The sequence below is a fragment of the Liolophura sinensis genome, chromosome 1 (genome assembly GCF_032854445.1).
Source record: "Liolophura sinensis isolate JHLJ2023 chromosome 1, CUHK_Ljap_v2, whole genome shotgun sequence".
Taxonomy (NCBI): Eukaryota; Metazoa; Mollusca; class Polyplacophora; order Chitonida; family Chitonidae; genus Liolophura; species Liolophura sinensis.
Window position 1 is genome coordinate 19,558,255 of NC_088295.1, and position 17,297 is coordinate 19,575,551.

At 39.4% G+C, this 17,297-nt stretch overlaps 2 protein-coding genes across 2 annotated transcripts; both read left to right on the top strand.

The window, feature by feature from the left end:
* Positions 1-338: 338 nt before the first annotated feature.
* On the top strand, positions 339-11,338 carry LOC135469249 (high-affinity choline transporter 1-like). The gene is given in 10 exon segments (XM_064747886.1): positions 339-393; positions 396-506; positions 759-866; positions 2,706-2,861; positions 4,878-5,026; positions 5,483-5,608; positions 6,776-6,929; positions 7,592-7,699; positions 9,288-9,394; positions 10,014-11,338. Coding segments are annotated over 10 exon segments (1,581 nt in total). The 3' UTR covers positions 10,521-11,338.
* Positions 11,339-15,200: 3,862 nt separating this feature from the next.
* On the top strand, positions 15,201-17,181 carry LOC135462091 (cyclic AMP-dependent transcription factor ATF-5-like). Its single transcript, XM_064739443.1, has 3 exons — positions 15,201-15,354; positions 15,775-16,065; positions 16,264-17,181. The coding sequence occupies exons 2-3, from the start codon at positions 15,858-15,860 to the stop codon at positions 17,046-17,048; spliced, it is 993 nt and encodes a 330-aa protein (XP_064595513.1). The 5' UTR covers positions 15,201-15,354; positions 15,775-15,857; the 3' UTR covers positions 17,049-17,181.
* The last annotated feature ends 116 nt before the right edge of the window (positions 17,182-17,297 follow it).

A 17,297-nucleotide genomic window follows, 5' to 3' on the forward strand; every position in this document is an offset into this window, starting at 1 on the left:
AAACAAACCATTTCGTGGAGAAATCAGTATGCTTTGTTGCCACTCTTGTAGCTCGTTTAACACTGAACTAAATGATGGAGCTGGTAAAGGTAAAACACCAATCAGATAAATAAATAAATTATGAATAAATACTAAATCTGGACACTAATTTTTTAAGAATCAGTGTAACGTCATCAGTCAATCAGTTATTTAGAAAAGAGCAGCCAAAAGTTTGTTTGAAATTATTTACTGCAGTTGTCTGGATCCATAATCTCTTTTTCCTATTTTTGTATTACAGGTGAAATATTTTAAACTCGACCAAGTGTTGATCTCGGCTGTGCATTCCTCTCCACATTACGATGATTGATATAACAGGCCTTGTGGTTCTACTGCTCTTCTATGCAGTCATCCTGGTGGTGGCATAGTGGCAGGCAGGAGGGTGAAGCTAGGAAATGGCCAGCAAATTGAGCTGTCTATGGTAGCAGGCAGGAAGCTGGGAAAAGTGGTGGGAATTTTTACTATGACAGGTTAGTAGACCAAATGTGTGTAATTTGACAATGGCGTGATTTGTTACTGTGAAATCATAACAGCTACAAATGCAGCGTACCTAATTGTATTTTAACTTTTGTGCGCACTTAAATACCTCTTTGCGCACTTAAATACCCCTTCAGTTTTTGTGCGCACTGGAAAACCTCTGACACTTAAATTAAGTCACACATAACATCACTGTCAAACATAACAACATTAATGTTTTTTGCATACTTGATATTTTGTTTTAGCTACAGTTGTTGGTGGAGGTTTTCTCAATGGCACAGCCGAATCTGTGGGCACATCAGGCCTGATCTGGACTCTGACCCCTTACTGTATATGGCTGGGACTTATCATAGGTAAGGAGTCATAGGAGTCTTAGGTAAGGAGTCATAGGAGTCTTAGGTAAGGAGTCATATGTAAAGTTGTTGTCGTTACTTTTTTCATACGGGCAAAACATTTTTCTATCGCACTGTAATTGTAGCTTAAATTGGATCCACTTGCGCTTTGTGATTGTACCCATAATAAGGCTGAACAAAAAATCTCAATCAAGAAAGTAGTCACATTCCAAATAATCCTGTACATGACCTCAGGAACCATTCCAAATAATTATGGACCCAAGTGACCTCAAGACAAGATCCCATTACAAGTGGCCAGCAGTCAAGCACTGATTCCAAGTCGCCAGCAGTCAAGCACTGATTCAAGTGGCCAACAGTAAAGCATTGATTCCAAGTGGCCAGCAGTCAAGCGCTGATACCAAGTGGTCAGTAGTCCAGCAATCATTCCCAAGTGACCAGTAACGTGGCACTCATTCCCAAGTGGCCAGTAGCTCAGCACTCATTCCCAAGGGGCCAGTAGTCAGATGCTTGTTCCCAAGTGGCCAGTAATCCGACGCTCGTTCCCAAGTGGCCAGCAGTCCAGCACTTGTTCTAAAGAGGCCACTAATCGGGCACTCATTCCCAGATGTCCAGTAGTCCACCACTCATTCCCAAGTGGCCAGTAGTCCAGCAGTCATTTCCAAGTGACCAGTAGTCTGGCACTCTTTCCCAATAGGCTAGTAATCTGGCACTCATTCCAAAGTGGCTTGTTGTCCACCACTCATTCCCAAGTGGCCAGTAGTCCAGCAGTCATTTCCAAGTGACCAGTAGTCTGGCACTCTTTCCCAATAGGCTAGTAATCTGGCACTCATTCCAAAGTGGCTTGTTGTCCACCACTCATTCCCAAGTGGCCAGTAGTCCAGCAGTCATTTCCAAGTGACCAGTAGTCTGGCACTCTTTCCCAATAGGCTAGTAATCTGGCACTCATTCCAAAGTGGCTTGTAGTCTGACATTCATTCCCAAGTGGCTAGTACTCCAGCACTCATTCCCAAGTGGCCAGTAGTCCAGCACTCATTCCCAAGTGGCCAGTAAGTTTTCACGCTATAAATCAGTCAATCTCCCATTTTTAAAATCAGTGCCTTTTCACCAACGACTTGTGTCAAGAAGACAGCCTCAGTCAAATCTGTATCCCTTCAAATACATTTGCTTACATCTTTCCTTACTGGTATATCCAAACTTTTAACAGCTGGCAACTGATAAAGGAAAAGACCATGTAAAAATGAAAAGATCATCAGGAGAAACTCTGCAAAAATTATATATGAAATACAATGTGCTTGCACGCCTTTTTTTTTTTTTTAGCTGAATTAAATGCGTAATAAAATTCTTGTGAACGTGAGATATTTGTGCTAGTGTATGAAAAAGGGAATCTGATATTTGTTAAGTATACTTTAGGGTCAGAGTAAAGTGATTGTGACTTCATTAGTGATGCATAGTATTGATGTGGTTCATAAAGCCATCCTTACAATGAAAGTATTCAAATGAATTTTTCACCTAAAAGTTTGTTCTGTAGAAACACAGCACTTTTAGAAGCAAAAATAAAACTTTTGATGCCAACACTTAAGACTTTCTGATGAGAAAGTAATAAAATTTCGCAAAAGCCTTTTAAAGTTACCTTATAAGATAGAGGAATCTAACAGAATGTATCACCTGAACAAAGCTAAACTTTGGGTAAAATACAGTAATTCAGTGAAAAAATCTGAAACAAAGGCATTTCCAGATACATTTTCAGAGTTTTTTCTAATGATGTTTACTTCATTTTCATGTTGTCTTTCGCTTTAATAGTCTGAACTAATATTACCATGGGGCTGTGTTTGTTTTCAGGTGGGTTGGTCTACGCTGGCAGGATGCGTGACATGTGTTATGTGACAATGTTGGACCCTTTTCAGCAGCAGTATGGAAATGTGGTCACATTCTTCATCTACCTGGCTTCCCTCTGTGGGGATGTTTTCTGGATGGCTTCTATTCTCTCAGCTCTCGGTAAGTGACACTGCAAAGGTTGCTCCCAGCATGTCTTCTGGGTGGCTTTTTTCCCTCAGCTCTCGATAAGTGACACTGCACAGTGCTTCCAGCATATCTTCTGGATGGCTTCTTTTCCCTCAGCTCTCGATAAGTGACACTGCACAGTGCTCCCAGCATATCTTCTGGATGGATTTTTTCCCTCAGCTCTGGGTAAGTCACACTACACAGTGCTTCCAGCATATCTTCTGGATGGCTTCTTTTCCCTAAGCTCTGAGTAAGTCACACTACACAGTGCTGCAGCATATCTTCTGGATGGCTTCTTTTCCCTAAGCTCTGGTTAAGTCACACTGCACAGTGCTCACTGTATGTCTTCTGGATGGCTTCTATTCCATCAACTCTGGGTAAGTGAAACTGCACAGAGCACCCAGCATATTTTCTGAAGGGCTTCTTTTCCATCAGCTCTAGGTAAGTAACACCGCACAAAGCTCCCTGCATATCTTCTGGGTGGCTTCTTTTCCCTAAGCTCTGGGTGAGTAACACTGCGCAGTGCTCCCTATGTGTCCTCTGGGTGGCCTCTATTCCCTCAGCTCTGGGTGAGTAACACTGCACAGTGCTCCCTGTATGTCCTCTGGGTGGCTTCTGTTCTCTCAGCTCTGGGTGAGTAACACTACACAGTACTCCCTGTATGTCCTCTGGGTGGCTTCTATTCCCTGAGCTCTGGATGAGTAACTGCACAGTGCTCCCTATGTGTCCTCTGGGTGGCTTCTGTTTCTTCATCTCTGGTTGAGTAACACTGCGCAGTGCTCCCTGTATGTCCTCTGGGTGGCTTCTATTCCCTCAGCTCTGGTTGAGTAACATTGCGCAGTGGACCTTGTATGTCCTCTGGGTGGCTTCTGTTGCCTCAGCTCTGGTTGAGTAACACTGCACAGTGCTAACTGTATGTCCTCTGGATGGCTTCTATTCCCTCAGCTCTGGGTGAGTAACACTGCGCAGTGGTCCCTATGTGTCCTCTGGGTGGCTTCTGTTTCTTCAGCTCTGGTTGAGTAACACTGCACAGTGCTCCCTGTATGTCCTCTGGGTGGCTTCTGTTTCTTCAGCTCTGGTTGAGTAACACTGCGCAGTGGACCCTGTATGTCCTCTGGGTGGCTTCTGTTTCTTCAGCTCTGGTTGAGTAACACTGCACAGTGCTCCCTGTATGTCCTCCAGGTGGCTTATATTCTTTCAGCTCTGGGTGAGTAACACTGCACAGTGCTCCCTGTATGCCCTGTGGGTGGCTTCTATTCCCTCAGCTCTGGGTGAGTAACACTGCACAGTGCTCCCTGTATGTCCTCTGGGTAGCTTCTATTCCCTCAGCTCTGGATGAGTAACTGCACAGTGCTCCCTGTATGTCCTCTGGGTAGCTTCTATTCCCTCAGCTCTGGTTGAGTAACACTGCACAGTGCTCCCTGTATGTCCTCTGGGTGGCTTCTATTCCCTCAGCTCTGGGTGAGTAACACTGCGCAGTGCTCCCTGTATGTCCTCTGGGTAGCTTCTATTCCCTCAGCTCTGGGTGAGTAACTGCACAGTGCTCCCTGTATGTCCTCCAGGTGGCTTATATTCTTTCAGCTCTAGTTGATTAACACTGCACAGTGCTCCCTGTATGTTTTCTGGGTAGCTTCTATTCCCTCAGCTCTGGGTGAGTAACTGGGCAGTGCTCCCTGTATGTCCTCTGGGTAGCTTCTATTCCCTCAGTTCTGGGTGATTGACACTGCTCAGAGCTCCATGTCTTTCAGTCAGTTAATAATCCATAATTGATCTGTTTAGGGATATCAGAACACCTGTGAAACAAGATTCTAAATTTTCCTTTGTGTAGCTCAAAATATTGACAAAATATTCATGTGTATATATAAAGCCCACCATCTGTTGGTACTTCATGGATTGTCTTTGATAGTACCAAAGTCATTTGCATATATGGTATACTACTAGAGATATGGTTTACTCTTTGTACTCTGTGTACTGGCAGGTTTATATGATTCCAAGTATATTATCTTGTAGGCACAAGTGTAAGTGTGATTGTGGACTTGGATATCAGCATAGCAGTTGTAAGTTCAGCTGCGGTCACTGTCATCTACACTCTGGTTGGGCAGATGATATCTGTGGCGTATACTGATATTGTGGAATTGGTGTTCATCGCACTTGGTCTGGTAAGTAACCATAATTACCTTCTTGCCATTATTTCAAAAAAAAAAAGGAAGATTGTTTTTTAAGTAAATATTATTGTAAGTTTGTTCAAACTTAATTCAGTTAGTACGTATATAAATGTGTATAGTATACTTGTGGACACCATTTCTCAAAAAACTAATTTGGTCAAAATTTTGAAGTGAGCAAATTAAATTTTTTACGTAAGGAAAATAGTTCTTCTATTTTTTTTGACTTTTACAGATTCACATCAGGAAATTTGTTATCTTGGGGACACAATTTACAAAAACTGAAACTGTTAATGATAGAGCTTCCAACACATCCAAGCTCACGTCCATGTTTTTACAAGATATGATTACATTTTATTAACTACTGGAAGGGACTATCAGTTTAGTCTGTCAGCCTGTCACAAATGTGTCATCTAGATTCAATCATTTTGATTGCAACTTGTAATCATTTAGGTGACCAGCCTGCCTTTCATTCTGACCAATGAAAATTCAGGAGATATTCAGAAAACTTCCAGTATTTGGCTAGGCACTCTTCCAGAGGAAACAGCTTCTGTGTGGGCAGATCTGTTCATAGCAATGGTAAGTTGTATGGTTCTAATTATTTATGTATTTTTTGATTTACGCCAGCAAGGCTGCTCTAAAATTGATACCACTGTTTGTGTGACCTTTTCTATAAGTGTAGGCCATAGTGCATGTGATCATATAGAATATTTCTGTGAGTGACAGATTTCTGATTGAAACCTTGCTGGCCTGTCCCCAGAGGTCGCATATTCAAATCCAGCTCTTGCTGTTTTGGGCAGAGGTCGGTGGTTTCCTGTGGGCACACCAGTTCTCTCCACCTGGAAACCTAACTGTTTTCATACGAGTGAATTATTCTGGAGTTTGACGTTAAACACCAGTCGGTCAATCAGTCATTTTAATGTTGCTTATCAATTACTTTGTGATTAAATGTTTGGTTTGGAGGATTTATGTGATGGGTGGATTTTAACAAAACTTCTGAAAGGGTTACAAATATGGACCAACAGGCCTGTATATATCACTACATGTAGAAAAACACCATTGCTTCTACAACACTTTCTATTCCAGATATTTTCATCAATTTATGATTGCATTGTACAGTGTTGTACAGGGAACAAATCTCATTCCTGGTGACAGTTTTTTTCCAGTTAATTGAAAATACCTCTGTAGAAGTTTTCTTAAATAGATTTGCGGTCTTGTCAATATAGTTAATGTATCAGTAAATTAGTTTTTGTATACCTGGTTTATGTACCAGTAAATTAGTTGTTGTATACCTGGTTTATGTACCAGTAAATTAGTTGTTGTGTACCTGGTTTATGTACCAGTAAATTAGTTGTTGTGTACCTGGTTTATGTACCAGTATATTAGTTTTTGTATACCTGGTTTATGTACCAGTATATTAGTTTTTGTATACCTGGTTTATGTACCAGTAAATTAGTTGTTGTGTACCTGGTTTATGTACCAGTAAATTAGTTTTTGTGTACCTGTGTTGCACGTCCAGGTACACTGTGTAACCTTTTCCTTCAGTTCAAACTGCTTATTGTAAAGCAGTGTCTGAGACAAGAGAAGTGTGATTTGAGCATCTGTCCTCAACTGTCAAACACATAAAATGTTGGTAATCAACTTTGTCTTAAAACTTCTATCAGTTGTGAATTTAAAGTTGTCTGGTAATATTGATGGATCTTGTTGATGTTATGTAAGGCCTATGCTGTGTAATTTTGTTGATAGACACTGGGCACCATCCCATGGCAGTCGTATTTCCAGCGGGTTCTCTCCGTGAAAACATCCAGGGATGCACGGATATTCTCCATTATCGCAGCCTTTGCCAGCCTACTCTTGGCAGTGCCAGCTGTTCTCATTGGGGCTGTGGGCGTCTCTGCAAGTATGTTTATTCATACTCCTGCTCAAAATCTGTTTGCTATAGCCAGCAGATTACTTCGAAAATGTTTTTTCTAAAACATATTTAGAATCTTACTAACAACTGTTTTGCTCTGATCATAGAACACAATTCTAAAGTGAGACTCCTAGGTTAGCGCTGTTTACAGGTATTATTTTGCTAGAGAAATTTACTATCAGCCATTTTCTTCACATCTATAAAGTTCAAGTTGAGCCAGTCTGTAAGCCTATTAATGTATTAACAGAGATGAATGCATTTAGTAATGTAAGGAAATTATTATCTCATGCACATGCTTTACAGATTCACTGTACAGTGAAAGGTTGTTGGTGAAGCGAGCAATGGAGGAGTGGTTAAGGTGCTTATCTATCAGGCTGCAGTGGTGTAGTGGATATATCCATAGTCCAACACAGTGTTATTCATTGATAGCCTTGGCTCTACTTTGTTTGGAACTCATTTTCCAGATTATATTTTTGAAATATTGTGGTTTTTAAGTTTTAACTGATGCTCTGTTCTTTTTAACTGGTGTTAACAATATATGTCTGTCTTATTTGATTTTTTTATGTTTTATTTGCACTGCATTGAAATTCATTGCCTCCATTTTCTTTTCTTCTTCAATTTTCATTGATTTTAACACAACTATCTTACAGACTGGAATGCCACAAGCTTAGGAGCATCTCCCCTAGACATTGACCAAGCCAGCATTTTGTTGCCCCATGTTATACACGAGTTCTCTCCCCCTGCTGTGGCCTTGTTAGGTGAGGATATAAATGGGTGATTTTGATCTATTTTACTGGTGTTTTACGCCGTACTCAAGAATATTTCTCTTATGCGACGGCGACCAGCATAATGGTGGGAGGAAACCAAGTAGAGCATGGAGGAAGCCCTCAACCAGACTGGCAGGCCTGGTATGGCCAGCATGAGCTGGACTTGAACTCACAGCGACTGCATTGGTGAATATGATCAAAAATCATTAGGTCTTCACAGATTCAAGATCTTAGGCTCATTGAGAATTCACATCAGCAATGATTACAGTATCAGAGATTCAAGCTCATAGGCTCGATCATCAAGAATTCTCATCAACAATGATTACATCATCAGACTCAAGCTCATAGGCTTCATCAAGTATTCAGATCAACAGTCATCGCTTCGACACAGATTCAAACTCCTAGGCTCAACAAGAATTCACATTAACAATCGTTAAAAAAAGCACACATTCATACTCATAAGCTTGTCAGGTAATTCAGGATCAACTATCATTACATCATGACAAATTCCAGCCCAGTCGACCATCAAGAATTCACATCACCGTTAGATCAACTGCAGATTCCAGCCCACTCGACCATCAAGAATTCACATCACCATTAGATCAACTGCAGATTCCAGCCCACTCGACCATCAAGAATTCACATCACCATTAGATCAACTGCAGATTCCAGCCCACTTGACCATCACATGACCATTAGATCAACTGCGGATTCCAGCCCACTCGACCATCAAGAATTCGCATCACCATTAGATCAACTGCAGAGTCCAGCTGTTTCTGTCGAAAATCAGATTTCAGCATATATAGTACGGTTCATAGCATCAGATGTCCCAATTTGTGCGGCTTCCGATAAGACAAGCTGATGTACTGGTCTTGGGTCACTTTACAGTTAATACATGCTTACATTTACATAGATTCCGTCAGCATTTATGTGATATGTGTTTGGTAGTAGAAAGAAAAAATAAGATGTTTGCTATTTCATTGCAAGATGTACTGTAATGCAAGAATACAGTTCTACGCAGACCTAATTAAAGTTTGAGTGGTTAAAACTTCCTTGGAATCAGTTTTCACATCTTGATGTTCTAAAAACCTTCAGGTTGTTGCCTTTTCCTTATAATCATGTAAGAAGTTCTAAGATATTTTGTGATAGATAGTGCAGGGTTTATTTTCACTGTGTTTAACGTTGATCTAATGGCCACTCCTTCTCAGCATCAATTCCTCTGCCGCCGTCGTATGAGTGAAATATTCTTGAGTACGGCGTAAAACACCAATCAATCAATTCCTCTGTTCATACAGTATTTTTTGCTCCTGTATCCTGCGCCCTCAAAAATTTGACTGGAATTTTTTCAACAAAGTTAACTCCTAATATAAGTACATTTATTCAGATCAGATGTAGAAATTAGAAATTTTTATCTGACATGCTCTAACTGAAGTGTAAATGTCACTGATATTTTAAAAACATACATTTTGTTACACCTTCAAGAACAGCTAAAATGCTACTGTATCTATTCAACTTCTGTTGCCATGTACTGTTTTTTTGATGATAAATGTGGTCTTTGCTTGTGTACTTGTTTTGACAGGGTTGGCTGCTATTTGTGCGGCTGTGATGTCGTCCATGGACAGTTCAGTACTAGGTTCCAGCTCAATGTTTACACACAACATCTTCAAGAACATTTTTTACCCCAAAGTAAGTGTTGCTGTGTTAATATTTATTTATTTCTTTGTTTAGAGTTAATGCACAACCCAAAAACATTTCTACAAAAACAAACACTTATACAATTTTAATGGTTGGACGTTTTCAGAAATTATATCAACAGTGAATTAACTTCATTGGACCAGCTTAGCGATCCCCATTCCGACTGTCCCCCTTCACAGAGTTGTTTCGGGAGGTATCACAGTTGATGTCATGATACCTTTGACTCCGGCATGTACTTGCTTTCTGCACTGACTGCCGGGCGAGAAGACTGTAGTTTTAAAGCATTCTCTACCCAAAGCCACCCACCCACCCCCAATTCCACCCCGGATGAACTACATGTAAGCTGAGAGACTTTATTATACTTATATCAGTTAGGACACATTCTAAACTGCATAGGTAAATAAAAAAATTGATATGTATTACCCCATGACGGGTGCATTGTCTAAAGACTTCTGACCACCCTTTCATGAGAACAAGTTTTATGTTAACATGATGTGGGAACATAACATTATGGGATGCCTATAACTGAAAACCAACACTAGTTACTTTCCAGTCTCAACTTGTTTTTTATACGAATATATGCCCAATTGTTTTTCTTTCTGTTTTTCAGGCAGGAGACAGACTACTGTTGTGGGTGCATCGTTTCTCTGTGGTGATCATTGGGGCCATTTCCACTGTCATCTCTTTAGTCAGTATGCAAACCATCTTTGGAATGTTTGTTATGGCGGCTGATATTGTGTTTGTGAATGTTCTACCTCAACTCACTTGCGCACTTTTCGTGAAAGCATCCAATGCCTACGGGGCCTTAACCGGATACCTGCTGGGGCTCGTTCTGCGAATAGGAGCAGGAGAATATTATTTGTCCCTCCCAGCTTTTATAAAATATCCATTTTATAATGAAGAGATGGGGGAACAGTTATTTCCATTCCGAACATTTTTGTTTCTCTTGTCTATGTTCACCATTGTGATGGTATCCTTGCTAACGAACTGGTTATTTGCCCGTCTACCAGGTCAGTTAGACATCTTAGGTGTTATGGACAGGAGAGCATTGACTGATAACAACACACCTGTTGTTTTGTCCAAGTTCAAACATAAAGAAATTGATCTGCAGATGTAAACGTTGTTATGTTTTGATGATATAAATATATAATCAGATTGTTTGTGCTATTTTTGATTTAAGTTTTACATCAGTGTCTGTTAATTCAGTGAATATATCCGAGACGGGAAATGATTGACCGTAGATCAAAAGTTTCTGAATAAAATGGCATATCCTTATAACAGCTATGACTATTCACCATGGACAGGTGTACACAATTCCTGCTAACATTGTTTGTCTTCTCATTGCCTTGTCATTGTGATCATGTTGGTTGTGTGTGCATGTGTTTTTGTCCGCCATGCGCAGTAAGTGCTACAGATATTGTCTAATTTCAATAACGTTTGCCTTCATGTTTATTTTCTGTGACCTCAGATCAAGATTGAGAAAAAAGGGTCAGTCAGTGGATAAGTTTTATAAATTTCATAATATCCTTCATTCTGATTGGTTGTTGCAACCAGGCATTAAGTGCTGCAAATATTGTCCAATTTTTATAAAATTTTGTGTGCAGATTCATTTTGTTGCACCTCAAATGGAGTTCAAATGGCCAGCTCCATGCGAAATGTCCACATATTTATCTTAGAAAATAAATTTTCACATTTCCATGTTTTACATGTATATGTATTTTGCCTTTTTGTATGTTTTGGGGCATGTTGTTTTACAGTTTATGATGAAAGCTCTATTCAGGCATTCTTCTGTGAACTTTGTTAATTAACGATTTCTTAATTAACGATTAGATTAGTCTGCTGGGAGAACTCACTTTAGACAGCAGCTGTCTGTTAAGTTGGAATGTGGGCGTGTTCAGTTGGAAGATTAAGTTTTACACAAATATAATATATTTAGATTTATCATGTGTTTTGTCATTTTTTTTTCTACGTTTTCCAAAAGGCTGATCTAATGATGTAACAAGGTGATGTGGATAACATCGCTGACAAAATGTATGAAAGTCATCATCCATAATCAGCCTCAACAATTGCTGCTTAAAAAAGTTTTAAGCAACAGATTTCAAAAGCACCTGTCTATAATAACAGTAAAATCTACATCGTGAGTTTTTGTGATTCACTATTTTATAGGTTTTATAGGTGATTCCGTTGAAACCTGTGGAGTGCACCAAGGACATAGCATCCTCATGTCTGCCGTCTGCAGAATGTACCAGTGAGAGCTGGATTTAAACATTCGTCCTCATTAGGCAGGGTCAGAGTTTGATACATGAACATGTAAGCTGCCCTGAGACCAATGGTTTAGTTTAGAAAGCCAGCAAGAGCTAATATTAAAACTGAAAAATATTAACAATTTTTGTAGGTTTACAGTGAACAATTTTATTGTATTCCCAGTGGTCAGTGTTATTTCAGTTGAAATAGTCAAAAAGCGCATTTATTACTTTATCATACTCAATTAATACCTTAACTTTAAAATCAATAAAGCTGTTCCAAATATGCTGAATCCTTTTTTTTTAATTTAAATATTAAAGTTTGTGTTTTTAAAATTTCAAACAAAATGTAAGCAAGAAATAAAGGTACTGGTAAATGTGCACTTTACTACACCACTGTCTTGAAAATAGATCCTATATAATCTGTAGTGCCAACGGCACAAATCCTGTATAGTAAGAAGGGCTAATTAACACCTAGTAGAGGTGATCATGATGAACTATATTTCCTGAGTGGGAAATACAGCTGTACAAACTCAGAAAAAATGCTGACAAAGACATACATAAATTACAATGTAACACATAGAACTAAAAGGCAGATACTATAAGTTCTTAGTTCATGTGGGAGGAAATGAATACTTAGCACCTTTCTAGTTACTGTATCTGCTGTGTGCTAGAAAGTTTCAAGTGCCTTTAGGCCTTAATATTGGATTGTCAAAAAACAACACAGTCCAAGTGACCTCTAACCCAAAGGTTGAACTCCTTACCGCCTGTTTTATGTAGGCCTACAGGTGTGTTTTTATTTGGGAAAATGATTGAGTGTTTGGGGTTTAATGTCCTACTTAACAATTTTTCAGTCGTATGACGACGAAGGAATCCTTAGAATGCATGTAATGTGGCTCCTTGTTGCAGGACAGATTTTATCTAGTACTGCTTCACTGAGACACCTTACAAGTCAACCAGTCAGTGCACTATCCCCTTCATGCTGAACGCCAAGCAAGGAAGTTACAACTTCCTCCTTTTTGTTTGAATCCTTAGGTGTGACTCGACCTAGGATTGACCCTGGGTCGAGTAATAGTATTAGTGTATTATAATAAGCTAGGTGTAAAAGAGATATTCCTCTTAGATTTTGTGTCTGCCATAACCATTATTTGCAACGAATAAAAGAAACAACAAAATGAAGCCACTGAAACCTACACCTAACAGTACCTTTTCTTACTTTGGTCTATGTTTTTACACTTTCTTTGAAGAAATAAAATAGTCAGATGGATGAAATTCTAAAGTTGGCATTATGTAGGTGTTAATGGTGTCACAAACTATCAATTACCCCACATACTTACATGAGTAGTGTAACTCCAAAAAACGAAAGATTAATTTTGACTCAATATATCCGCACTATAGTTTTCCATCATCAGGAGAACGAAATTCCATGGTGAACATTACAGATATATACACAGATATAGAAACAAAGCCATAAAACACAGACTAGGTGTTTTTTTTTTTGTATATGTCAAAATGAGTCGTTTTTCGGAGTTATACTATTATAGTGTATTACATTAAACTAATCAGTGGAACACAAGGTTTCCACACATATTTCATGCATAATAGCTGGTAAATGTGGAGTACTAGATATTACATTACCGATAATAAACTTAATTAACAAGGGTGAAAATGAAAGTAGAAATAGTCAGTTAAACACAGCTGGCATACATGTATAATATTCAGTGATTAGAAAGCCCACCATATACATGCAGGTTCAAGAATTTCACTGCATTTACTGTAACTCAGTCCAAAAATTAAGAAAATTGGAAACAGTTTTTTGAAAAAGTCATTGGTGGATAGCGAGTGGTCTCCAGTGAACTTCATGTCAGACTTCACAAAAAAGCACTGCCAGCTTATAAGTCACCAGTTAAGGCCCTGGGAATAATGGACTGAGGGTCAGATATTGACTTCACTCTATCCATCATCGATACTGACTTCATTCTATTGCCTAGACAATACCTACAGGCCAATGTAACCTATATTAGGTAACACCAACTGGATTTGACCTGGAAATTGACCGACAATGGTTATTCTTGTAGAGCTATATGCACCTGCCTTAAAGAATTGATGATCCCACAGAGCTCACCAGTATATAGGCCTACTTATTTATTTACTCATTTGATGACAGTTTTATGGATGGAGAAAAACTGGAGATCACAATACCACATACCTGACATACATGTATGTGTTTAAAGCAGCAGGGAGTCTTACATCTCTGTGAAGTTCAGTAGATAGAAAGTAGGCCTATAATACACTTATATGTATATAAGTACACTTATATGTGAACCAATTCAGACTCTCATCCACCCACATTTAGACTGTGACAGTGCTTACACATGTCGCTCTTTAACTTCCCTCTCTCTACAGAATCTACAGCCGTGGTAACAGGATAATTTATCGATATGATTGTGATAGGTGCCCACACACACCTCACCATCTTAATGTTAATTACTCCTCCTGCCCAAGTCTTTGGAGTGCATGGAGTGGTTAGGGGGTGCATGGAGTGGTTGGGAGTGCATGCCGTGGTTGAGCGTGCACGATACATGTTTGTGTGTGTGTGTGTGTGGGGGGGGGGGAGAGATTGAATAGCCATATCAGAGTTCATCCAGAATTCTGACTTGCGTGTTTCAGATGACCTCCAGGGAATGAACTTATGAAAGTAAATTCGTAAACTGTGCGGGAAATTTCACTTAAAAAAAACTGCTGAAATACTGTGTCTAATCCCGACGATATTTATTACTGGACTGGTAATTTATTAATTTCCTCTTTATTATACCATAAAACATCCACAGGCCGCCTACTTGTTGACCTTCTGTAACCTAGTTAGCCATATAGATCTACGACTTAGCCCAGATCGAAGCATACAAACAAATAGTTGTTACAAACTTACACGTGCTTAGATGTCTTTTAATCTTAACATATTCTGCATATTGCCCAACTAAATTACTTCTAAAAACGTTATTTCATCGTAATTCGTGAAAATAATCATTCATAAAACAGTGACTATGTAACGCCAAAGGTAAAGGTCATGAGTGTGCATATCTCGGGTAAATGAGTTCAGCTCGGAGCATCTATTTTCGGCCTGTTTGTCGAACCCCGATTGTGGCGGGCACTTGCTTTGACGTCATTACTAAAGCTGTCATAGCCAAGGAATAACCAATCAACATTCCACCTACATATTTACGTCACCAGATTAAAAATAACGGCCAATCCAATGCTACAGGTGAAACTACTGAATTAACACAGATAACCATATAAGGCACATTCTGGCAATGTGCCAAACTTTTCTGATGCAACGTTTCATGAACTATTTTATGAGATATGCATCCGCGAAAAGAACTAGTTCCTACATAATATCATAAATAGTTCTGCGTGTAAGCAATAAATAAATGTCGATTTTAATTTGTTTTAAAAACAAAACGTTTCACTTGTCAGAAATTGTATTCCTTTAGGTAACAACAAGCAGAACACAAAATTAAAGAGATCCTTGGCGCATTAAGTTGGAGTGTAGCGACTAATTTCAGCGTGATCGTCACATGTTTCCCGCATTCACTTCATGAACTTGACAGAGACAAGCTGCATGTACAATACCGATCGTGGTAATCATGGCTGTGTAGAGGAATCCTGCACCCCCCAACAACGTGCAAAAGCATTGCTTTGCACCATGGCGTAAGTAACTTTTAATATGTTAGATCAGAAACATGTGAATATTGTAGAAAGTCAGAATTAGTCATAAAACAATGTTTTCTTTCCCCGTCATTCCAGTTCAGCATTGTAATTTGTGCCAAAAAGAACCTTCATTCGCACTGACGTATTAAAACAGATTAATAACTCTGTGAATAAACGAAGCAAAATCACAAGCCTTGTAATTATTATTATTATTATTACTACGGTGTGGGTTTGGTAAAGAGTATAGAATATGTATATGTACATGCTACTGATAGAATATCATCGATAGCAAGCCATATGTTGGATGTTTGCCGCCATGTTGTTGGTTACTGCCACGTTGAAGGACTATTATGTCACTATACATAATTGTTTCCATTCTAGCACAGAGTAACAAACTTGTGTATTTGTTTTGTTTAATAGAACCTTCAAAGATGTTTTCCCGGCTGCGGCTGATTTCTACCCTCAAAAAGATTTCATTACTATAGACGACTTGACGATTCAAGATGGAGGATATTTTATACGAGTTGGATTACTCCAGTGGGGATATGGGGAGCTTCCCCCTGGACGCTATGGACACCGCTTCCCTGTTAGATGATGCACAGCTGGTATCCCTGAAGAAGATCCAGGGAGATCTGTACAACATTGATAATATTCATCAGGATGTGGACCATGGACTTTTCCCAGATTTATTGCCCCTTGATCACTACTCTGGTATGCAAAACTTGCTACTTGTAACCAGATTGATATTCGTGTAAGGTTATTAACCTGTAAGTGCATTGTTGCCTTCAATATGATTTTTAGTGGTCAACATTGACATCAAGAAAAGGAGGGGGGGAGCTTTGTAATTCATTGTGAATTAACACAGATTGAGAAAAACAAATCTTATTGGGTTGCATTTTCTAATTTTAGATCCGTTGTCACTGGATTGGATGGAAAATGTGGATTTGTCCCACTTGCTTGACAAAACTACAGAGGTACAAGATGAGATAAACCAGGCACAGCATGCTCTTCCCATCACTGTTCAACCTGAAGACATAGACCTGCTGCAGAGTCTCCTGCAAGACACCTCAGAACAGCTGACCCCACCTGATTCACCTGATGCGCAGGTGGCACCACAGATTGACCTTACTGATGTGAACTTCGACCATCAGGCAGCGTGGGAAGTTATCAACTCACCACTGTCTCCCCAAGATGTGGAGAATCTGCTGTCCCCATCTAGCTCTGTAGAAGTAACACCCTGTGCGTCTCCTGTTCCAAGCCAGTCCCCACCTGCGTCAAGTCCCCACTCCCCCACTGGACATGATCTCTCCACCATTGACATTTCTTCAATACTCCCAGAACAGAATGTTAGCACAAAAACCAGACCTACGCCTTATGAGCGCACAAGTAAACGAAAAGCAGCTGTTAGAAAGCAGCTTGATCTGCACCAGGACTCTGATCATGATTTCTCTTTTAGAGCAAATGAAAAGCTTTCTAAACGTGAAAGAAAAAAACTCCAGAACAAGAATGCTGCAACAAAATATAGGTTGAAGAAGAAACAAGAATCTTCTCTCATTGTTAGTGAAGAAAAGGGGTTAGAAGATAGGAATAAGGAACTCAGGGACAAAGTAGACCAGTTGACACGAGAAATCTCCTGTATGAAAGATGTGCTAGGAGACATTTATAAAGGCCTAGAGGCTAAAGGGAGAAAGTGACTGTAAATGTGAATTGTGATCATGTAAATAGACTGTAAATTATTGTTTATAGCTTGATAGTGCAATGTGGTAGAATGTGATTCTGATTGTGTACATATGACATTTTGAAGAACCCAATATATTATGAATCTCTTGTAAGAGTTGTGTTATTTTATCTGGAAAGCGCTGTTCAATCCAGAAGTTGAATTCAAATGAAGGTAAAACGGTACTTGACAAATAAGGAGCATTCAGTGACTGCAGGTCACTGTA